The sequence below is a fragment of the Hippocampus guttulatus genome, chromosome 4, assembly GCF_054856545.1.
Source record: "Hippocampus guttulatus isolate MCC_2025c chromosome 4, RoL_Hgut_1.0, whole genome shotgun sequence".
NCBI classification, from domain to species: Eukaryota; Metazoa; Chordata; class Actinopteri; order Syngnathiformes; family Syngnathidae; genus Hippocampus; species Hippocampus guttulatus.
In genome coordinates this window covers 11,261,320-11,286,565 of record NC_141264.1, presented here as the reverse complement: position 1 = coordinate 11,286,565, position 25,246 = coordinate 11,261,320, and the positions used below count along the sequence as shown (strand labels likewise).

At 42.7% G+C, this 25,246-nt stretch overlaps 1 protein-coding gene and 1 long non-coding RNA gene across 2 annotated transcripts in view; one reads left to right on the top strand and one right to left on the bottom strand.

Annotated features, from left to right (window-relative positions):
• Window positions 1-1,036: 1,036 nt before the first annotated feature.
• On the top strand, window positions 1,037-1,990 carry LOC147205932 (uncharacterized). The gene is made up of 2 exons (XR_015100796.1): window positions 1,037-1,239; window positions 1,370-1,990. It is a non-coding gene; the product is annotated as an uncharacterized LOC147205932 (long non-coding RNA).
• A 4,438-nt stretch (window positions 1,991-6,428) lies between these two features.
• The window catches only part of LOC147205930 (neural-cadherin-like), a 122,754-nt gene continuing 103,936 nt past the window's right edge, over window positions 6,429-25,246 (bottom strand). The window contains exons 29-33 of the mRNA XM_086109134.1: window positions 23,638-23,902; window positions 22,865-23,048; window positions 19,684-19,934; window positions 14,630-14,784; window positions 6,429-8,168 (exon numbers count right to left, since the gene is read on the bottom strand). Of these exons, the coding sequence (XP_085965260.1) occupies window positions 7,605-8,168; window positions 14,630-14,784; window positions 19,684-19,934; window positions 22,865-23,048; window positions 23,638-23,902 (1,419 nt within the window). The 3' untranslated portion in view covers window positions 6,429-7,604. The remainder of the gene's footprint in view (window positions 8,169-14,629; window positions 14,785-19,683; window positions 19,935-22,864; window positions 23,049-23,637; window positions 23,903-25,246) is intronic.

Genomic DNA, 25,246 nt, shown 5'->3' with positions numbered 1-25,246 from the left:
TAAATGAAAGAATTTCATCTAAGCAGGTCAGTCCTTTTGAGAAGGTTTAGGCCAGCAGTGAAGGCTCTGAAGGCCTTCAGTGAACGCCGCTGAATAAAACGGTACTGCCTCCACCAAGTGAGACGCATGACATGATATGCTTTAAATCACGGGCCGGATCCTTTCCTTCTGCATACTTTTCTCTTCAATTCACTCTTTAACCAATGAAATAGAATCTGTCTACAAAATCAGATTAAAGACCATAATCTCTCATTTATGTGTCAAACCTGTGATGAATGGACAGTTGATCCGTCAGTTTTGATGCTATGGAATTAATTTAATGTCACATCATTGGGAATGGAGTTTACAGTGCGGTGTCAAAGAAGTCAATAAATTACTAATGAATATAGTTTCTCTGAACTGCCAGTGTGATGCAGTTTGGTCTGACAGTGCCATTCCAAAATGAGCATAATGGATAAAAGCTAGCTTCTGAATTACAGGCAGTGAGTGTGGTTTCCCTCCATTTAATGGCTGCACAAACACAACATCCAAGGTTTGGCAGTGCTCAATTATTGGAGGCATCTATGGACTCTATCGATCCTGAACAAATGAGTATCTTTCTGTGGGTTGCCGTCCCACAGGTCATGGTACATGGTCTAACCCTGCCATGGATACAAATGGCACATACATCTCCCGAACCTCTCCAAATGTCACCTGTCAGACACCAACACAGAGAGTAGGGGTCATACGGTGGGTTTGGGTAAACACACACGCACATGTAACACTGCCTGCTCTTTTTTTTAAATGGCAAAGATGTTTGCATCCTCCTCTCAAAGAAAGAGAAATGAACCAAATCAGCCCTTCGCAGAGTAAACATTCAGCTGGACTATCACAAATGCATTCAGAGAAGAAGCCACAGTGGGGGGAAGTTGAGAATGGTGCGCTCGCCCTCTTGTCTGCAGTCAGGTGGGATGACAGGAGATCGCTGCTAGGTGGCTCTGCGGCACCTCTGACAGCCTGTCACAGGGAGATCACTGCCACATGCTTGTCTGTCCGCAGCGCTGACGGCTGACCCGTCCAACACAGACTCGCCCGCCGGTCATGCCATCTCTGTCTGCTGCCGGACGTCTCTGACAGCTGACAAGACTCTTGGGACCCGAGAGGTAGGGGGCACAGCTCTGCTACCTGTATTGACATCATCATGGACTGCAGAAGAAAACTATTCTGCGGGCGGGGGATTATGCCTGTATTTGCAAAAAGGTAACATTTTAGCACACAAGTAATGGACCTCATCTTATTTGCAAACACATGCGTTATCTTTCTTTGGACAAAATGTGGTTTAATTGTGTTTGCACAAAGCATGTGTTCAAAGCAACCACGTCCCTTTCAGAAGTAGAGACAAAGGAAGCTGGCAGAGAGCGACTGTGCTGCAGAAACATATGGACCGTGCCATTTATCATGACTGCTGCTGAAGGAATGAGAGACCCTCGCTGGCTTGGCATTGATCCGTGCACCAGTCCACCATTGTTCCCAGCAGCACCTGGTGGACTTTTAATGGGCACAGGCAGAAATTTGGGAGGCGTTAAATCTTTTTTTTCTCTATTCAAGCTGGATGTATACAGAGTACAACATTATGACAAGTAGCACTATATAATGAGTATCATGAGAAACAATACAACGGCTTTAGCAAAAATTCAAATAATGGTTAAACAATGTCAAGTACTCTATGTACTGTTCTGGTATTGACCGGTTTTGTGGTCAGTAGAGTAGAGATGTAAAACAGTAAAAGTTAGTCATACTGAGTAAAGCACAAAGTACAAAAAATAGGAACAATTGTTTGATTTTGTTTTTCCCCCCCAACATTTATTTTTCAATGTTAGGCCTGTGCAGGACCATGTGCTCTTGTATCAAAGTGAAGCCCACATGCATGTGACTTATGTTTTATTGTCTGCTGCTGTCAAAGCGGTGATATTTTCACCTGGCTTTGTTAAAAACACATTTGCTCACTCAGCATTGTCTGTCTGCAGTAATTCATCACACAAGCTTTGGGCTATTGATGGAACCAGCATCCGTTTGCAGGCCGCTGTCAATGATTCACTCACTAAGCCCATCTGTCAGGCGTTCTGTGCTCTGCCCTCTCTTCCTCACCAACACTATTCTGCTCCACCTTCCTCTTCCTCAGTGATGGATGGATCAAGTCACTGACAGTCTGAAATGGCCACGATCAACATAAAAACACCTCCCAGATTCTATGTCGGTGGTTCATGTAATCCCTGCAAATATTCAATCCATTTTTGTCCCAAAGTCACCCACAGCACTATGGGGGAACCATTTACAACTTTGGAAAAAGAGAGGCTGTGTAGCAAGGTGATTTCTGGAGGTGATTGGTAACTGTTTGAGTATTCACAGCTTAGCCGGGGGGACTGATCGATAAATCAACGGCTCGCAGAATCCATCTCGATTGTGCCATTAAATGCTCTCAATACAGTCAATGATGGAGTGTGGTCGACGCATTTCTGAGAGGTGGCGGTGGAGTGCCAGAGCAATGAAGCACAGGCAAAGGGGATAAAGTATCTAAAAGGAAACAAAGCTGAAGGTCTTTACGTGAGTCGGAGATCAGCAGTGGCCAAGAGCGCCATCTCTAGGTGAAAAGGCGCAAGTGCATGATAGTGTGACAAACTCGGACGACAGATTCGTCTGGTAAAAACACAGCAACGTTATCGCAGACTTGCCAAATGTATTTTTTTTTTCCTAAATGAGATTTGAGAATATTTAATTATTTTAAGTCATTGCGTCTGAAATGATTTTCTACTTCCCCACAAGCTTCCACCGTGGGAAGAAATTAAAAAAAAAAAACATTGTGAAATTAGTGTCAGTATGACAATTTTAGTCAATAATGAGTAACTGTAATATATTTTAAAAAATCATACAACTGCAAATTTTATATCATACATATATTTACACAGATTTGTTTTTTAGCTCACAGCTGAGATAGGTTGTCATCGAATCAATCCTGTGTTTTTCCATCACAGTTTTGTTTGGGGCTGCCACGAAAATGGACAAAATCCATCTGCAACAGACTGTTACGACTGCGGAAAAAAAATCATTGGCATCACCCTACCCACTCTTGAGGACTTGCACACTGCAAGAACCAAGACGTGGGCACGGAAAATCGTGCTGGAACCCACATACCCTGCCCACCACCTTTTCCAGCTACTCCTCTAATGCAAGCGCTACCATGCGCACCAAATACTGCAGACATTCAAACAGCTTCTTCCCTCTCGCCATTATCACCCGAAACGGTAACCCAAATCTATCGTGGCTCTTTGCAGTTTTGAACACCCCTGTGGAAGAGTATTACCGCAATAATTATCATAGCTCCAGTACTGTCCACACTTGAACAATTGTCACTGATCTATATTCCACAGCACCAGACACTTTAAAGCGCTCAAGGACTTTGTGTACATTTGCACACTTGCACACCAAATACTGCTACTGGTCACTTTAAAATGCTGCAACGATTATATCTGCACCACCTGCACAACTGTTATAGTATTGTATTCTACCACTGATCACTTTAGCTCCGCTTGATACTTTGCACATTGTCTCACAGCTGTCATTGGGTGGTACCACCGCACAATGGTACAATTACATGACGGAAACTCTTTCGATACTTAGATTTCATGTCCTTGTTTATCGTATTTGCTCATTATTGATCATATTAATGTAGCCTGCACCACCGGAGAGAAATTCCTTGTATGTTCTACTTACTTGGCTAATAAAGGTTATTCTGATTCTGAAGCTCATCTGCAACACCAATAAGGACAAGCACTATCAAAAAAAAGATGCATGGTTTAATAAATAATGCTCAAAAATGAGCATTTCTAACACTGGAAAGACAGATTTTTTTTCCATAAGATCTCTTGCTCATATTGTGATTCAATTTGAGCCACACCAAACAATATAAATTCTTAAGTTCTGTATTCTAAAAAAAATTGCAGGTGTGCCATGACTGTTATTTTAAAAGATCCCCACACCTGCCTTGATAATTCTTTAAATGGCTTTGGCCTCCAGTGTCAGTTAAACAAATGACTCCACTTCCTCTCACCGGTCCCAGTGAGAGTATTGGTTTCAAGGTTAACTGTACTTGCAGAGTATTTTGTCGCTACTATAATTGGGAAAGCTGCTTTCGTTGTACACTGCAATGAGAATTGCATGAGCCCTTCTATGACAAGCACGTTCCTCTCGCATGAAGGTGACGACAAAAGACCAAATGAGTTGCTCTGTGGTTGCTACGACTCCAGCTGTGTTGACATCACCGCAGCTTTCAGTCTTCCTTGTAGAGGCCACGCATTGAGAAGTGACCTCCTCCCATCAAAGTGGTTTGCTCGCGTCCCGTCTTGAATTGGACATGTCGTGTAGGCTGTGTTGCTCTGTCACAAGACATGTCCCACATTTGCAGTTGCCATCGCTGGCCAGCCAGTATGGGAGTGTCTGTCAGGAGAGCTGACACGCATGCCACTTCACAGGGCGACTGACAGAGGGCCACGCCACGCTGTCACTTCTCCCACATCTATCGCCTGAGGATAAACATGACCACACACACACACACACACACACACCTACACACACACACTCATACGTTAATAACACCCGAGTAAACAGAGCTGGAATCATTGAGAGACTTGACTGACAGTCTAGCCCAGGCTGAGAAGGCCGTGTAGCTCTGTGTCAGGCCTCATTCTTACAATCTCCAGCTGTCACATCAAACATGTGACTCCGCCTCCACAGTCAGGACCACCACCACGCCATCCATGGCAAACACACTTAGGTCCAGTCATGCATCCAGTCATGTGTCATCCAACCGATATTAGTGGGTAAATATCACAGTTCACCGTGGGATTCAAAAGTAACCGTTTCTACTTTTTCCATTGTAAATGTCAGCGGTCAAGAGGATCCCGCTAGTATCTTCGGTCATCATTTCAGTGACAAGCTATTGTACCCTTGAGGTACAGTGGCGTGAAGGGAAACATCCAACTAGAAATCACAAACTTCAACCGGAACAAAGCGTGACGAGACAAAGCAACACCAATATAATTTCTATCTCTCCCTCAGGACCATATCTTCTTTCGTTGTGTTATTTTTTGTGCTTTCTTGAGCTTTTTTAAAATGATTTCAATATAACCGTGAACAGGAACACCAGTGACGAAAAGCCATATTGTAAAACGCGGTAGTCTTCAAAGGTTATTGTTTTTAAGTTTTATGATTAGTAATAGTTGAACTTGCATAACTTTTTTTTTGCAATTACCCATGCCAAAATATAAAAGGTGTAAACAGTTGAGATGAATAAAATCACAGTAACTCTATGATTATTGTTATTTCTCAGTTTATAATTCGTGTAGTTCCCCCTCTTATTTGACTTACAGTGCCCTCTACAGTCTGACAGATTCATAAAGCCTGATGGCTTCATGAGCGTTATATCGAGTTCCAACGTTTAAATTTTAGAATTTGACTCATTATTGTTTTGTTTTGTTTTTTAACTTGGTAGCCAAAATTAGAAAACATGACTTCAGTGTGCCCTTGTGGTTTCCTGATATGATAGGCATGCAGGGAATTGTTAGAAATAATTGTAAGTTGATCCTACATTGCCTTTTAGAGTTTATAAAAAATAATGTGCTATGTTTTAACAAGCGGTTTTATTTTAAAACTTTAAACTTTTTTTTTTCATGTGGTCAGAGCTCAAGCATCCTTCTGTTCCACAGCGTTTGCTCAAATCTCTCCAGTAACGCAAGTTTAGTGTGATTGAAACTGGTTATCAACAGGGGGCAGTATGCACTCAATAATAGCCGAGCAACAAGTGACTCAAACATGCGTATTAATAATTTTAATAGGAAGCAGATGTACTGCTTCATCATGTCTAATCTGATTTTACTTATGCACAGGAGATCCATTAATTCTGCAATATCTAAATGTAAAGCTTAAATACTTCAGGGAGTGTAAAACCATCCTCTTAGTTTCTCATATCTGGTCGCATTAAGCACATGTGGGTGTCTACAAAGAGCACAAAGAGGCATGCATGAACTCTTGTCCCTGTGAGGTTTGATGTCACTCCCATTCAAATCGAATGCAGGCCACTTAAAGGTTCGGTACGTCCGTTGGGTATTCCAAGGTTACAGTGGCTTGACATAATTAATTGTAAAATCAACAGTTTTCTTATTATTTTTTAAAAATTTATATTGTCTTGTAGCTGGTAAACCGAAAACAGCATTATTTGTGTTGATGCCATCCTCAGTTACTGCCAGCAATGAAGCCAGACAGATTAACTCGAGCGGATTATTCACATTCTGCGTGTCGACCAAACTCCAAATAATAGCAAAGCTACTCGTTTATTCAAAAAGAAATTGAAAAAGCAAATGAAGAAAATAATTTGTAATCACATGACTGGTTTCATGAGTCACTTGAATGGTCAACTTGCCACTTGCAGACTTTTATGTAAACAACTTTTATGACAAATACACTCAACAAAACCATCAACACTTTTCTTTCTCACGGATTCAAGACATCATCGATCCGCCCATTATTGACAGCGCTTCTTTTGGGTGATGGGTGGGTTGGAGCCGATCCCAGCTGACCTTGGGTGAAGGGCAGGGTACACCCAGGACTGGTCACCAGTCAATCACAGGGCACTTAAAGAAACAACCATTCACATTTACATCGGCATCTATGGGCAATTTCGAGTTTTCAATCAAGCTACCATGCAGATTTTTCAAATGTGGATGGAAGCCGGAGTGTCCGGAGAACATGCTCGACAAGAGATTCAAACACAGATCTTTCGAACCTTTTGATTTGGAGGCAGACGTGCTAAACACTCCCCACAATGCCGTAATACATTCACCTGGCAGATGAGTCAAGATAAGCGCCGACATGCTCTGGACTGGTTGATAGTGTTCATGAAATCCTTGTTAGTAAATTCCTTCCGTCCTCAACAAAAGCTTCAAACAGAACATATTCAGTTGGCAGACAACCTGTCAGTGGATGCTATGACCACCACTTGCATCATGCAGGACAACACAACTCTTACACACTCGTTTGTTCAGGTTATTGTGCTGACAGGCTCTCTGCCATTCTTCAACGTTAAGCTTGGGCTTGAACAAAGCAGTTTTCTTAAACTGTGTTGCACATGTTGTTCAAGAATCACCTTCCTGAGGGGAAATTTTCTCTGGTGTGCCAAGCGAATCGACTATATTTGTTTATTTATTTTCAATTTGTTGTTGTTGTTGTAAATTTAGGAACCAAGTAACAGAGACAAAAGCTTTCAACAAAATCTAAGATATTGCATGAGTATTTTTTGTTGAGTATACTTTTGACACAAGCAGCTTCCAAAAGTGCTAACTGTAGAGTTTGTACTATACAGTGCAATGCCAAGTAAACAATACATCACATTAGTTCGTTCATTTGATATCCAACAAGTTCACAGCTCAAAATGTCAGCAATCCAGTACATTTAGAATAGAATTGACTCAGAACTCAGGGCGCCCGCAGCATCCAAATTCACCATCATCAGTTCCCTATGGGATTCATCAGCAAATCCGGGATGTATTCACCTTCTTTTATTGTTCAAGTGTCTCATCCATTCTTTCCGCAGTACAGCTGTCCTCTGGTCTCCTTCACTTTATCTCTCTGGTTCTCCGAAGGCTTGGAGTCTCCCCTAAGGTCACTGACCATCGCTTGGAGGGTTCTGAACTTGTCCATCCTGGTGCTCTGGGGGCCCTGATTCCTCATATCTGTGCCCTGAGATGCACTAAGGGAGCGCACCGCAGCCAGGCCGCGCTCCTTCCCAGATGGACGACGGGGTGTGGTCCTGGTGCCACGTTCCTCCGGGTCCTCCATGTCTCTGATGACCTCGCATAGGTAGCGGGCCAGGTCCTGGCTGGAGAAGGAGAGGGCCTTCTTGGAGCGACGGAGTGTCAGAGGGGATGACAGGATCTCGCTCTCTGAAGGCGGTACGGCCAGACGCAGAGCGATGATGGCGCTGCCGTTCAAGTTCCCGTTCGACAGCCCCTTCCTGCTGTCCGGGTGTGGGGGCTTATTCTCCGGGCAGGAGATGATGCCTTGCGGATAGCTGTGGCAAAGCGACTGTGCTGGGCTCGGATGGAGGGAACGCTGCAGCTCCACCATGTTGAAAGCATTCTGGAAGAAAAAAGAGCCGCGACTGAATTTAATAAAATAGCATCCTGTGGAATCTTTTTAGGAACTTCAGAGCTAATAGAAACCAGCAGTGCCACATGACACAAATCTAGCTCAGCTCATTCATGCGCCAGCAAATGAAACTGCTCTTGACACAGCGATGAAGATCCAGCTGGAAGGAGGAGAAGCTGGCAACAACAGCACCATTGATTAGACCATTAATTAAATATCTGATTGCAAAGAGGGGAAGCATCTATTACCGCCACTCTTAAAATGGTGGAAATAGCAGCCTTTTGTATAGCTCAATTTCAGCTAAGTGACTCACATGCCTGGCTTTTAGGGAACTGATTGTAAATTTGGTAGTGATTGTATGCATGTGCCCTATGTGCAATCTGAAAATGAATGATGCTGCTGGGGTATCATATTAATTGTATTTACACACACACACATACATACATACATACATACATACATACACACATATATATATATATATATATATATATAGTCTGTTTGTATTTTTTGTTGAGTATACTTCCATTTTGCATGTCTATTCGATAAGCCCGGGGCAAGACCCGCACAAATGTGATGTCGGCCCTATATGGCTGGTTGGAGAGGGGTCAAATGTAAATCCATCAACATTCGTCTCTGGGAATATGAAATGTGCGCCCCAGAATGGTTCCGTATCTTCAATGAAGAGCAGCTACTGCACATGTACTGTATAAAATTTAGTGAACGACTCAGAATAAGATTTTTGCTTCCTTTCCTCCGGGCAGAAAACATCACAGATGAATAAAACAACTTTATTCATCATTATCTCTACATTTCTCTTATGTATTTAAAATTTGGTGAAAATATATCTTGAATTACACTCGTTTTCATTTATAATTTTTTTTTCATGCGGCATTCTCGGTGGGTGGTGGGGGAGCACCACTAACGTGTGACCCTGTTGAGGACAAGTACTTGAGAAAATGAATGGATGGATGGATGAATAGCTAGTGTTCTTGCGCGATTTAGTGCTTTCCCTGCTAATGGGTCCTTCTGCCTGCCTCATTTCTTTCACACCACAAAACCATGACAAATCCATAGCTTTCTTGTGGGTTTAATTAGATGTCTTTTTTTTATATTAGGTATTAACTAATCACATCATTTCAAATATTTACCAAAACAATGTAAAGGCTTAAATTTGGCACATAACACATTAGTGAATGGGGAGAAAAAAATGAAAACCTAATAATGTAAGCTCTGTCCTTAATCCTTGTCTTTTTTTTCTTGAGTGATGGCACTGTGTGCTATCCAAATACAAATAGCTCACTATAATACAGTATAAGAGTGGGTAAAATGGTCAACAGGAATTTACTCATGTATCATGTGACACTGTGTGGCTGCATCTTTCATAGTAACAAATGTAGTATAACCATTTGGATCAGCTTTTTGGAAAAAATAACATTCTTTTTCATTCAGAACAAGTCTATAAATAAAAAAGGGTATAGCAGGTAAATAGTGCAGCAAAAGTGAAATACAATCGAGAACAGGAAACAAACAAATATGGACAAAACAACGTCAAAATGTCTGCCAGATGTCAGCCCTGATGTCAAAATCCAGAGTGAAAACTGAATAAGATAGACATCAGTCAGTGTGTGTCTTCCTCCCACTGCTGCTCGGTGATTCTTTGCTTTCAAGTACGTAAATGTTTACTAGAACTATAGTTACTTTCACTACATTCAGCTCCGTTCACATCAATGGTGTCTATTTATGTGATCAAACCAGGGGAGAAAAGAGATATTTTATGTCTCGCATCATAACTGCCACCACAGATGCAGCCAGTCCCTGCTCTTGAATTAATTCAACTTCTGAGATATATATACAGAACCCAGTTACCATAACAGTGGCAGACATACAGGAAAGAGTCTCAGATATGAAAAACTGGACAGCACCAGGCCCGGACATGGTCCACACCTACTGGCTAAAGAAACTCACAGCACTCTATGAGCGCCTAGCAGCACAAATGAACCAGCTGCTGAGGGATGGGACTCACCCAGGATGGCTAACCAAAGGGCGAACAATCCATATCATGAAGGATCCCTCAAAGGGTGCAGTCCCATCCAATTATTGGCCAATAACCTGTCTCTCCACAACATGGAAGCTCATGTCAGGCATCATTGCGGCTAAGATAAGTGGACACATGGATCAATACATGAGCGAAGCACAGAAGGGCATTGGTAGAGATACCAGAGGAGCCAAACATCAGCTCCTGGTTGACAGAAGAGTCGCACAAGACTGCAGGTCCCGACATACCAACCTGTGCACAGCCTGGATTGATTACAAGAAAGCCTATGACTCGATGCCACATACATGGATCACTGAATGCTTGGAGTTGTATAAGGTGAACAGGACCCTAAGAGCCTTCGTTGCAAACTCGATGAGGATGTGGAAAACCACACTTGAAGCCAATGGCAAGCCACTTACCCAAGTGTCCATCAAATGTGGCATATACCAAGGTGATGCACTCTCCCCACTGCTGTTCTGCATAGGACTGAACCCCCTAAGCCAAGTAATCACCAAGACAGGCTATGGATACCGCCTCAGAAATGGAGCTACGATCAGTCACCTCCTCTACATGGATGACATAAAGCTGTATGCTAAGAGCGAAAGGGACATTGACTCCCTGATCCACGCAACCAGGATCTACAGCAGCGACATCGGGATGTCATTCGGGCTTGAGAAATGTAGTCGGATGGTGACTAAGAGAGGAAAGGTAGTCCGCACTGAAGGGGTCTCACTCCCTGAAGGAACAATAGCAGACATTGAGGACAGCTACAAGTACCTCGGTATACCACAAGCCAATGGCAACCTCGAACTGGCAACAAGGAAAGCGGCTACGGCCAAATACCTCCAGCGAGTGAGGCAAGTCCTAAGAAGCCAGCTCAATGGCAAAAATAAGACCCGAGCAATAAACAGCTATGCCCTGCCAGCGATCAGGCACCCTGCAGGAATAATAACGTGGCCAAAGGAAGAGATTCAGACCACGGACGTTAAGACCCGTAAGCTCCTAACCATGCATGGAGGGTTCCATCCCAAATCCAGCACCCTGAGACTGTACGCAAGCCGAAAGGAAGGAGGCCGGGGACTAGTGAGTGTGAGAGTCACTGTCCAGGATGAAACATCCAAGCTCCATGAATACATCAAGGAGAAGGCTCCAACGGATGACGTACTCAGAGAATGTCTCAGACAATGGGGAACAGAAGATGAGGTGCTGGAAGAGGGACCATCATGGGAGGACAAGCCCCTACACGGGATGTACCACTGGACCATAACTAAAGTGTCTGATCTCAAGAAGTCCTATCAGTGGCTAGAGAGGGCTGGCCTGAAGGACAGCACAGATGCACTCATCCTGGCTGCTCAGGAGCAGGCCCTGAGCACCAGAGCCGTTGAGGCCCAGATATACCACACCAGACAAGACCCGAGGTGTTGGTTGTGCAAAGAGGCACCTGAGACGATCCAACACATAACTGCAGGGTGTAAGATGCTGGCAGAGAAAGCCTACATGGAACCGCCATAACCAGGTGGCTGGCATAGTCTACCGAAACATCTGTGCGGAGTATGTACTGGAAACCCCAAGGTCAAAATGGGAAACACCTCCGAAGGTGGTGGAGAATGACAGAGCGAAGATCCTGTGGGACTTCCAGATCCAGACTGACAAGATGGTAATGGCGAACCAACCAGACATCGTGATCATAGATTAAGGGCAGAGGAAAGCCGTTGTAGTGGATGTAGCGGTCCCAAGTGATGGAAACATCAGAAAGAAGGAACACGAGAAACTCTAGAAATACCAAGGGCTCAGAGAGGAGCTGGAGAGAGCCTGGAAGGTAAAGGTGACAGTCGTGCCTGTGGTGGTCGGAGCACTCAGGACAGTGACCCCCAAACTAGATGAGTGGTTGCAACAGATCCCGGGAACAACATCGGACATCTCAGTCCAGAAAAGCGCAGTGCTGGGAACAACAAGGATACTGCACAGAACCCTCAAGCTTCCTGGCCTCTGGTAGAGGACCCGAGCTGAATGGAGGACGGACACCACCCGAGGGGTGAGACGAGGATTTATTTATTTATTTATTTATTTTATTTATATATATATATATTAGTGCATATAAATGCATCAGCAAATCAAATTTATTTTCTTTATCCACTTAAGACACTGCACTGCTGTAAGTCAAATGCTCCACTTTTGTTTGAGGCCGTCAACTCTGCTTCACTTCCACTTTTGTTCAGGACCTCAACATAATTTTGCCTGGCGGCTTTCTGTAAATCAAAGGCAGCAAGGCTGCTCCCGATGGAGTGCGGCTCGGAAAAGAAATCAGACATCCTGCCACTCAACAGGTCTGAGTCAGAGCTGACAATGCAGGTATGCAGAATAGGCCATCGGCCTGTGGCCAAATCAGACTGAACATATCCAAAAGTATGCGACTTCTCTGCTGGATATCCTGGATTCATAACTGGATTTCATGCTGAACACTTACAGAGTTGAAGAACAGAGCAGATTTTCTTCTTATTGATAACAGGATGGACATAAGGAAAAAACAATCCATGGACATTAGTGTGATGAGAACAAGTGGATAACACAATAATTATTCCATTCCTAAAGTGCTGACACTTCTAACCCCACTCAATGTTGTAGCCCGTAGTGTTAACAGCCATGCAATGTTGGAATAGTATTGGAGCCAGAATGTCTTAACAACTGGAAAAACAAATCACATCCTTTAGTGCAACATATTCATTATATGATCTTCAATAAAAGAGCTTTTACATATTTACTCATATTGTGGAACATGCATTCATATAATATATTCCAATACATGTCAAGTCAACTTAAAATTAAAAACAAGATGCAAAAATCAATTCGGGCGGGGAGGAAGTAGACTGGGGATAAGTCAGTAAGTAAATTTAAAAATGTGGGTAAAAAGTCAAACTAAGAAAGGTAAGGCACAAAGTGGAGGGTAAAAAAATACAAATAAATAAATGCAGGCAACAAATGCAAAGTGTGCACAGAAGTGACAGGAGGCTAATTTCCAAAAATACACGTTTCCAATAGTCTCAGTGGTATCAGTTACTGTGAAGGTAATGACAGCTACCTTGTGGCATCACATGAAACTCGATTCAGACCTTTCTCTAATTATTTCTCCTCTCCTAGCTTTTGAGGGGGTTTCTGAAGAGTGGATGTGAGCACCAGTCTCGATTGTTGGCTGACATGGGCTCCAGTTCCCTCGTGACCCTCAACGGTACCAGAAAATGGATGACTGGATGGTATTATGTAGTTACAAAAATAAGAAATGGGGTATTTAATATATACATGTTGCTACACAGTATTAATGCATCTATCACAATCGCTTTATAATCAGAATAGGATGTCATTAATTTGGGACTGTGGAACCAACGATATTTTATTATTATTATTATTAGTCTTATAAGTACGGGCAGTGGCAGGCCATCCGTTTGGAACTGAGCTTTCAGTAAAGATTTACCCATATTAATCCATCCATCCATCCATTTTCTGATCCACTTATCCTCACCCTGAACTGGTTGGCAGCTAATTGCAGGGCACACAAAGACAAACAACCATCCACACTCAAAATCACACCGAGAGACAATTTAGCATGTTGCACTAACCTGCCATGCATGTTTTTGGAATGTGGGAGGAAACCGGAGTCCCCGGAGAAAACCCACGCAGGCATGGGGAGAACATGCAAACTTCACACAGGAATCGAACACTGTACCTCTACAGTGCGAGGCTGATACATTCACCAGTCACCCACCCTGCCGCCCCACCCATATTCATCTTCTTCTTCATACCATGGAACCCATCGATATTGTACATAAATGCAATATACAGCACACAGCTGTGCCGCATACATCGTTTGGAGCAGTTCAGAATCCAAATCTATTTAATACGTAATAAAAACATAACACATTTAAATCAAATCACTTACCAGTGATGATGATTATTAAATATATTAATGTGTGCAGATTGCTATAGATATTTGTATTTCTCGTCAAAGTTACACGTTTTACCCAACCAGAGATGGGAAATTGCCAACATGCTCTTGTGGCCCCATAAGGCAAATTTGAAATCTTATTGGTTCCCATTGCTAATCTACTTAAATAATATTGACCAGGACTACTGATTTTGATGGCACTGGGCAGATTAGATTGGCAGCACATTGTGACGGAAATCTGATGCGACCCAACAGCCACATAAACCTACCAAAGCAGCGCAGCCAAGAAAAATGGTCCTCAAATAATTCAGGGTGTAAATGTGGGTCAGTGCTTGTGATAGTGTTTAGTCAAGCAGACCAGGCCTTGCTGGCCATGTCTGCTCACCACTGAGTAGGCATATGTCAATATAGAAAACAAACTGCAATACATATACGATATTTCAAAAAGTAATGGCGTTTTATAACGCCTGCTACCTGGTCCTGCTCGCCTCCTCCTTCCTCATCGTAGTTGAGTACATTCTCCCGGATGTCCTCCCACTCGCCGTGGTGCGCCGACACGTGGTACACGCCCTCTCTCAGGCCCTTGTGTCTCCTCCAGCAGGAGTACAAAAAGAGGCCCAGCATCAACACTGAGGGGTGCCAGAGAGCAGGTTAGCTTTGGGTTGCCCGCCTCTCCCCCATCCAGGAAGTATATCGAATATATGAAAGTGTAAATGAAATGTACACAATGAGTGGAATGTGGTGAATGATGCGACACAGAGTGAAGGAACAGCATGTGCTTCCCGCACAATGTGATCATTTTGAAAACGCAGACACTGCATGGCAACGTGGCTGACATTTGCCAGGCTATAATTTGGCCAAAAAGATCCAGTGGTTCTTCTGATTGTACAGGTAGGACACAGTCACAGAGGCCCTTGCACCCTTTTACTTATACTTTCCCTGTCTTATCAAAGACAGCAGCTCCCTGGAGGCATCTTGACTGAATCTTTACCCTTCCCCTGCTTTAAGTCAAAACCTCACCGGCTCGACTGAGCGCACACGGTGGAATCTTGCCAGAGCCCAGCGCGGCAAAGTCCTGAAGCGTACATATCAATCAAAGCAATTGTGTGCTGAATTATACAACATGGTGGAGTGACCTTTAAAGTCAATTAAACACACCCGTTTTCCCTTTCCTTTTGTTCCCTTTTTACAGTATAAATACATTTGAGTTGAGTCGAGTTACTCGTTAACACGGACACTTGTTTATTTCACCTATTTTTTTTTCTCTCTCTGTAGTTAAGTTGGTTGCTTCCCTCACCTCGCCAATTCATTACTCATTAAGTAAGGCAGCGCTCTTGTTTTTTTAGTACTTCAGTGGCCTCTACCTGCCCTCGTTTTTTATTTAATCTCCCACGCTAGATGGGAACCATTTCCAGCGTTCGAGGCATTGGTGTAATTGGAAGTCGTCAGAGAAATGCAGGATAATCACATTAGTCCAATGTACAATCATTTGCTTCAAAAGAGAAGAATGCACCAGCAGCCCTCTGAGGCCATTTGGACAGGCAAATATTCATTATAAAGTTACCAGACAGAAACGCCTTTCCTAATTAAAATCTCCAGCATTTAGTGCAACTTCACTTTCACACCTCTGCATTTGGGTGTTAGTTGTGTGAGCGGGCCCAGATAACATCACCAAAAATACCACAAATCCTGATGAGTGCCCCTGACACTTCAGCTATGCTCCTCCACTGCTTAAAGGAGCTGATCATAAAAGAACATCATATATTTCATGCGCAATGCGGAGGTGCTTGTTGTGTAACCTTTGGCCAATTTTCGTCATGAGTTTATGCTTGCATCCACCGCCTTCTCCGAGGTGAGATGTGCAAGAGTTGTGTGGCGTGATCAATAATCACTCGGGGTGGACACAAAAAACACAGCCATCCATCCATCCGTAATGCTGCTGCCTCGTTGGCCTTCTCAGGGCTAGCGCGGCCTGTGTTGCTTTGTGCATTATGGATGAGTTGGCAAAAACAACCACAACGTCTTGATCAAAACACTTGACCCTGTTGGCTGGAACTGCAGCTCTGAGGTTAATTAGAAGTAGAGAGTACCGAGACAGCATGATATGTCAGAGGATGTATAAGGGATGGAAGAAAACTGATAAGGCAACAGAAGGAAATGAGACAGGTGAGAGATGGGCAAGAGTTGGAAAAACATCACTTAGTTTTCAGGGGATAAAGCAGACACTTTACATGATCCATTGCCCACGAGAGAAGCTAATTTGTCCCACTCTTCGCTCACAAATGGGCAGATTTGACGGCGGGCTGATGAGGCTTGGCTATTCAGACATAAGCCTTACTCGGTCAATACATGCCGAATTCACACCCCAGTCCATCTGTGATGCCTTATGTAAAATTTAATAATGGATGATAATTTGAACTTTTAATGCTCACTGAGGAAGAGCAGGAGTCCCCCTTTAATTTAGCACCAAGTGAGTAGAGTGTGTACTGGATGTGAGCGCTTATGTACGGCTGCGTTTCCTGCACTGACAAAGCTGGTCATTAAATAGGTACATACTGTACATTTTATCCCCCCACCCCCCATCAGGACCTTTCATGACGTAAAAAAGCTTTATCCTTTAATTCTCGGACTGTATTTATTCAACTTACTTTATTAAAAGGTGTGGAAATGTAATAAGTCAAAAAAGACTGCTCTTTTTTTTTAAACAATATTATGCACAAGTTGGCTTTACCTGCTCATACCAACGACTTCTCTGCCACTGTGTCAGCCTACGTTAATTGGACAGCACTTTTTTTGAACGAGCTTGTGCAGGTAGATCATAATTTGAAACCATTATCATATGTTGAGGTCTGCTCGATACATTTCACTTTCCAGTGCGGCAGTAAGAGTCCCAACATAGGCCACATGGCCTGCAGGAGAGTCTGTTATGGAGGCAGGGGCCATGTACTGAGGAGGCCAAGCATTTTATAAGTCTGTCTCTGACACGAAGACTCATAAACAACATGGCGGGCCTACAGAGACTAGTGAGCGCAACAGCATTCAAGGCACTCACACACGTTTGCCCTTCTACCTTTATGAGGACCAGACATTGCCCCATGGACCTCTGGAATTAACTTAACCATGACGAAAAGTGTTAGTTTGTCTTTTTAAGTGTGCTGTGTGCTACTGGGGCATCAGCACATACATATTTAAAAAGTCAACAGCAGTGGACGCGGTTGGTTGTATAAAGTCAACCTTCCAAGATCTTACACAAATTACGAGGCCATCCAGCAGCACTTTTATTAGATTGTTTCCACTGGTGGTAGGACTCCGCACCTTTGCTGGCTCATTGCTAGAGGGGACTACATCAGTCACTTGACGTGTAGTGTTTTACCACAAGACAAATACAGTGAAACTCCTATACAACGAAACCTACATGGGCGAAAATACCCCGTAGTGTGAAAAAATTCATGCATTAACACCATTCCCACTTTCCTGCCCCCCATATAACGAAAAAAAAACCCTGTTGCGTTATACGAAATCTTTTTTCTTTGCTCTTGCCTGCCACAAGATTCACTACAACGAAGTCTAATCCAACAGCGACCTCTACTGCTTGGTTCTGAAACGGCAACAACCACCACCACACCGGTTTCCACATGCGCAGTAGTCCAGGAAGTATTTGTTATTGTTCGTTTCAGACGCAGCAAGAACGTTGCATTGCCAAAATGGCTACGAAACGCACTTTTGGATGTCAAGCAGCTAAGACAAGAAGAGAGGGTAAAAGTGATCAAAATGAAAGACGGAGGAAGCAAAACAAAAGACATTATCCAAGAAATTGATGTAAGTGGAAGTGAATGCTGATCGTAAATTTTGCAATTTCTTTCCCTATTTTTCTTTCTATACTGACTATATGAAGTGTCAAATAAGTCTATGCTCATACTTATACACTATTGGAATAAAAATAAAAAGTACACATATGTTTGTGTGTGTGTGTGTGTGTGTGTATACATCTGAGATCAAATTTGCTACAGTGAAAACCCCCTGTTGTGAAAAATTTGCTGTAAACATGATTTCGTTGTAGAGGAGTTTCACTGTAATAGCAATCTAGAGTTGATGGCATTAGTAAGGAAAATAATGCTCTCATTTGCAAGCAAAATAAAGAAAACACAAATGTAATTCAACAACATTGTTTCGACTGAAATAGCTGTACAGTTGCATGTGGACTGTATTAGAAATATTAAAGTGAAGCTCCTCAGCCACTCCAAAATCATAATGCTCTCAATTCCATAACGGTGTCATCCCGTGTTTGGCCTGGTCTGACTTGAATGAAAAAAAAGCACAAAACCCCCGCAAAATAGCATGGTAAAACTCGCGATGCCTTCGAGTAGCGAGGGAACACTGTGTATGTACAATATACAGTATATTTATAGATTTGTCAATCAATTATCTTTTTTTTCAGGGTTTTGTTAAACAATAAAATACGACAATAAAAGGGATGAACAACAGATTTTCTTTTCATATAAATAACTCCTTTTATTGAATAAATTTGCATTGTGCTTCGGATGCGAGTTAAATTGCCTCCTATTTTGTTGTGCGAAGTTGAATACACTCCACTTCAACATGGTTCCATATGTGTAAAAAAAACTACATCACCCAAGCACTTAATTCCGGTGTTTCACGACAACGTGTTAGCGAAGCAATTAGCACGGCTTCTCTGTCTCCCATTAATTACAACTCAGGGATGTGCTGTGGCGAAAATTCGACTCGACCACCTACAGCCGTTGCATCGGTGAAGTAAACCTGTTGTGGAAAGATTGAGCTCAATGAAAGGTTTTGGGGGAGTCTCTGGGGCTTGGAAAATGAAGTGAAACTGCAAAGTTCGATATATTTACACAGTATACCTGTAACACATCCATCAGACACACAGTACTTAGAAGGAAAGACAAAAACATTCCAGGAGAAGTGAATGAGGCATGACTTGGCTATTAAAGGATTTGGACAGATGAAAGGTTAGGCTGAGAGTGAAAATGACTTTTGAATCCACAGTGTAACATTGGAACTGACAGGGGACACAACAGAGAGGAATAATATCGAGAAAAAAAACAAATAAAGAAACTTGCTAATTCTCAAGAGACATTTCGGACTTTCCTGTCATTCACATATCACGATATGCAATGGGTCCCCTTGATGATTCTTTTGCAATGCAGATATGTTTTTAACCTTTCTCCTAATTTATAATAGAGGCCCCTTAATTCGGCCCAAGAGTGCAAATTCTGCTGTTTGTATGTGAACAAACAGTTATGACACATTCACGCGCACACACACAGACACAAACACATACCCTACGCACACACACACACACACACAGGGATGGCAAATTAAAACAGTACATGTTTTGGATAGCAGCGTTACGTTAACAAAGAAAGCCACAAACCCAAATGATTACCGGTAATAAGAATGAAAAGGCATACAAAAGTATGTCAATATGACATAATACAAGAAAATGGAAAGTCACCACAAATGGAAGAGCACATAGTCAACATAGCTACCTAGAAAGGCCATCACACAGATGCTGATGGCAAACATGGAGCTCAGGCTCAGGCTATTGCCGTCTTCATTATGGAACATGGCGAGCGTCACCTCGCAGTGCCGTCCGCGGTATCCTTCGTTGCATCGGCAAGTGTAACGTGAGGGGGAATGAGCCACGCAAGTGCCATAGCGACACGGACGGCTGGCGCAAAGTGTATAGACGCACGCTTTGCCTGAAGAGCTCTCCTTAGTGATGTGACCTGGAGGGCACCTGTTTCGAAAGGAAATGAAAAATGAGACGAAAGGCTCAATTATACATACTTGATCATTTTGTACAAACCATACTGGAAATGCACTCTGAATTGTAAATACTGTACATTGTATTTTATGTATGCATAACATGAACTGTATGTACATACGTATGCAGTAGGTATGTGTGTATGTATGGACCTCTAATTTGAGTAAGAACAACCAGTAGGGGACAGAAGCCGTAACTGGCAAGGTGTCAATCATTTGCTGTGCACTGACAGACAAACTCATAACCAGACACCTGCACACTGACGTAGCCTCATGCTGAACTGGTAGATTGGGCATTTGGGAGCTTTATTGAAATTATGGTGGAATATCCACCACTGCTTAGAGCAAAAATTTGTAACATATACTGTATGTATATATATATATATATATGTATATATATATATAAATCCTCGTCTCACCCCTCGGGTGGTGTCCGTCCCTCATTCAGCTCGGGTCCTCTACCAGAGGCCAGGAAGCTTGAGGGTTCTGCGCAGTGTCCTTGCTGTTCCCAGCACTGCACATTTCTGGACTGAGATGTCCGATGTTGTTCCCGGGATCTGTTGCAACCACTCATCTAGTTTGGGGGTCACTGCCACGAGTGCTCCGACCACCACAGGCACGACTGTCACCTTTACCTTCCAGGCTCTCTCCAGCTCCTCTCTGAGCCCTTGGTATTTCTCGAGTTTCTCGTGTTCCTTCTTTCTGATGTTTCCATCACTTGGGACCGCTACATCCACTACAACGGCTTTCCTCTGCCCTTAATCTATGATCACGATGTCTGATTGGTTCGCCATTACCATCTTGGGCATTCTCCGGTCTTTCATACTCTCAGACTAAAGAAAGCTGGCAGTTTACGAGTTTAATGACCTACTTAATGTGTGCCGTGTTTTTGTGTCATAATTCTGCGGATAATTCTGCGGATAAACATGATGAAAACGTTGAATTTATTTGCATTTGCTAACTGCGCAGTGGGAGCGTCGATGTACAACCGTAGAGAGATAATGTTTCTAGAAGATGAGATGATGAAGAAGGCCATCATCAAGCAAGAAAAGCAAAAGAAACCTTGCACACACACAAACAATTCCACAATCTAAATAGAAGAAATGAATGCCCAAGATCAACAACAAATAAAGTGCACGATTGCATATTTTTCTCCTTGGTGAGTAAAACATCGGGTCGGTTCAAGAACACGCTTAAAGAGGAAGATATATCATTGTCAAAGTCAGTAATCGAGCGACGCCTTCATGAATGTAAATACTGAAGGTTTACAAAAAGGTGCAAACTACTGCTAAGTCTCAGGAACAGAGAGGAAAGATTAGAACTGAACAGAAAACATCTTAAAAAAAAAAGCTCTGGCTCAACACTGAAGGGTATTGGGCTACTCTAGCATCTGCTTCTGCTAAATGCTGCAAAACTGATAGGATGGCCCGAGTGAATACAGACCGATAATGATCCAAAACACGCAGACAGAGAGATTCTCTGGGAAAATAAAAATTAAAGACAAACCAGAAGGCAGAGAAGGTCTGAGGAAGTTCAAGCAGCAAACTTCGTTTTGATTCGAAATTGCGATTGATCAAATGAAATCAGAAGATGGTGTCAGAACAGTCTTTCAAATCCATTGTGTTGAAACCTCTGGCAAAAGGGAAAAAATTCATGAAATGTTTTTTGGAGGTTCAATCACATTCAAAGATATGCCACTGAAAGCGAGTCAATTGTTCACTGTCTGAAAAAAAGGTGAAATGGGGCAGACAGGCTCAGATTGGCTTCTCAGTAGTCAGCCCTCATTCATACAAAACTGCTGAATATTTTTCACTTCTGCATCTGCATCCCAAGGCTGTGCTGTAGTCACAGAAATTTGGACATTTGAACATTCAGAGTCTTTTTGCTGACTTTCAACGTACTTCCAATACAGTGAGAAATGCTGCTTAGTTCTTTGTTCTAAGGTAGACATCTATCATGAACGGAGGTGGGCATTCTGTCAGTACTGACGGAAGGTCCGTCAGTCCGTCAATGACAGATGCCCGTTTTGCTGACAACTGATAGAGACACACCCTGCCTACATCGTGTGTTTCTTCGCAGGGGTTTCTTAGCGAGGACAGCATCAATGTGTGAGAGTGAGTGCTCCTCTTTCAGTCGGATCACTGCAGGGACTGGGATGGCCGGCTTTGACTGGCTAAGGAAGTGGAGGTCGATGACGTCACTCCACTTTGCTATGACAGCACAAATCTACAATCTTTCTTTGATTCTAATATTTTTTATGTACAGAATGTGTATTTATTTGCATATGAAACCGTATGGTTGTGTTTAAATCTTGGTGAAATTATTGAGATTCTATGAAGGACTGACTGACAGATTAAAAATTTACCAAAGGGAGCCATGACAGAAGCACAGTTCAAATAGCGATGATGGAGTGCCGGACCGACGATAAAAGATTTGGCCTATTTGAAATAATTTATTATAATTTATGTGCACAAGAGATAGCGAGAGTGAAAGAAGCGTGGAAATTACAAGGCACCTTTTGAGTTGTGGTTGAGGTTGGATACCTGGTCCAACAATTAGCAGCAATTTTCATTTTGTCAACAGCAGGACTGGTGCAAAAGCAAGCGGACGTCTGGTCCTGCATTGTTGTTCATGATCAGTGCACCACCCATGTTGCATTCAAATCGGTTGTTCACCAATTCTGCTCTCCGACAGTCAGATAAATAATACAAAGAAGTAAACAACAGTTGACTGCCATGGCAGAGTGCTGTTGCTTAGAAATGGTATGGGCTGTGCTCTGTACATCCATCGTGTGTGTATTGCCGGTTACAAACATGGTTACGTGTGAACCATACTAGAATAAAGCACAACACGCCGGTATGTGCTAATTCAAGGGCTGCGTATTATTCTTCAAATTCACAGTACCTGCACTCATGTTGCCTCCAGAGGTCTATACAGACGAGGGGAGGGGTGCAGGGTTGTTTCCTGCAGGCTTCTGAAGAGCAGCCAAGGGATACGCCCTGAGAAGAGACCACCTGAAGCCCCTCTGAAGGCTGCTTCCTGTCGAGGGAAATGGATCGACCACTTAATCTCAGGTCTCGCATGCAGCCTGGAAAGGAGGAGAAACAAGTGCCACAAATATCCAATAAGACAACGTATCTCAGCAAAATCCCTTTTACACACAAGCTTAATCCTTTGCAGGGGTTAAACTTTAATACACAACAAATATTCCCAGACTAAAATTGAGTCAATGACACATCTGCAGACCAAGGAGTACCCTCGTGTACACAAACACACTAACAGCCCTGAGGTTAAACGACCTTTTTTGGACAACATTATCTGTACTGCATTTTTTTTCCTTTTCAATCTTTGGGTAAATGAGTTCTATCGCATCATCTAAATAGAGAGCAATACCACTGAGTCACTTTTGGTTGTCAGCCTAAAACCAAAGGATGCTTCTCAGCCATATCGTGAGGATGCATCAAGAGGGGTAACAGCATTTCAAAATGAACAAGTCCCTCAATGTAATTGATGGTCAACTCTTGACCAGGTACTCTGTTATGGTTAGTCTATACAAATTAACTTGCTAACTGAAGGATTGATTAGCCTCAGTAATGCTATTTAGCCAACAATTAGTTCATTGAAATACTTTTTTTGAACTTTGAACTCTTCCTATTTGCCTATTAGCATCCACCTACCAAGGAAGCTTCTGTTGTGTCCCGATGGGAAAGAGTTTCCAAGGATCACAACAGAGGGGTCAATAATGATCTCCTGACTCCGCCCAGGAGAGGCAATTATCTCTCGACGCCCACCGCCCCCATCCAGGCGCAGGGTGAACTCTCGGCCAAAGCGATCCAACTCCAACTTGTGCCAGTCGCCGTCATCCAGGTGATGGAACGGCAGCGTCAAGTTGTAGTCTCCATCTCCAAGATTGTAGAAAACGGCCAGCAATCCCTGAACAACCTGAGATATTCAATTGCATGGTAAACATCAGATTTTGTGTGCGGATAGACTCCAGATTAAAACAGTAATACTGCGATGGATATGTGATGCTTTGGACTGATCCAACAAAATATGACGTGCTTTATAATCACTTACAGTATGTTTGTGTGAGTCAAACTATAAAAATGGGTTACACAAATTCTCCACTGATGTGGACAGGCAAACACAGATATGATATATAGGATATATGATATAGGGCAGCAGAACAGAGAGAAGCAAAGGTTGGGTCAAGGAATTAAAAAAAACATTAACTTTCCAGCAAAATGGTATTCAAACTTTCAGTTTGTTGCTGCATGGCAGATGCAGGAGTTGTCCCAAAGGGAAGGTGTACAAAAGGCAACAATTATCTTCAACAGTTAAGGCTGAATGAACCCGATGGACTGAACCAATGAGGGGCTCCAATAACTGCAGCTCCTACATGTCGAAATCTTAATTGGAAACAGAGGGGCAAGATAATTCACATTCAGCCAAACCTGCATTAACTATTGCTCACTCAGCAAGACATCTCAAATAACCCACAAGAGACATACAAGCACATGCAAACACACAAACACATACTTAAAAGTTGCTCAAAAGTCCATAATAAATACATGAATGTGAAAACAAATTGTTTCAAATTCTTAAATACATATTAAAATGAATACACAAACAAATAATAAATCAGCAAGGACAAAGAACTGTCCATTCACAGAGTCCCCATTGATTTGGACACCTTATTAACACACACAGATAGATAGATAGATAGATAGATAGATCTATATACTGTATATATATATATATTACACAAGAAAAAACACACTGTAAACCACCTAGCAGAAATAACATAAAAAGTCTGCATAGTGAAAAAGTGATCATGCCCGCGACCCTTGTGCTGATCAGCGAACTAGAAAATGGATGAATGGATGGAAATATTTTTTTACATACATTGCTCTGCCATATAATTTGTGTAGGGGTACACTGTATCTATATAATTGACGAGGAGCACAATGTTTTCTGCTGTTGTCGTCAGGTATGTTGTGTTTGTGTGACCCTTTTTCTCTTGACGGGTATGCTATGTCAACATAATTGCCAAGGAGGACATTGTTTTCTGCTGTTTTGATCAGGCTTTGTGAAGTGAGACAATTAAACGCAACCAATACCAGAAATCCCGCTGTGCGTCATCAATATTCTTCAACACAATGCCGTCGGACACCACGGGTTACACTAAGATGTGTCATAATTCATATCCATGAGAGAAAGAGGAGTGAATATTATGTGTATTTTCTCCCTGACGATAATCATATGTGAATGAATGAGCTCAGCTCA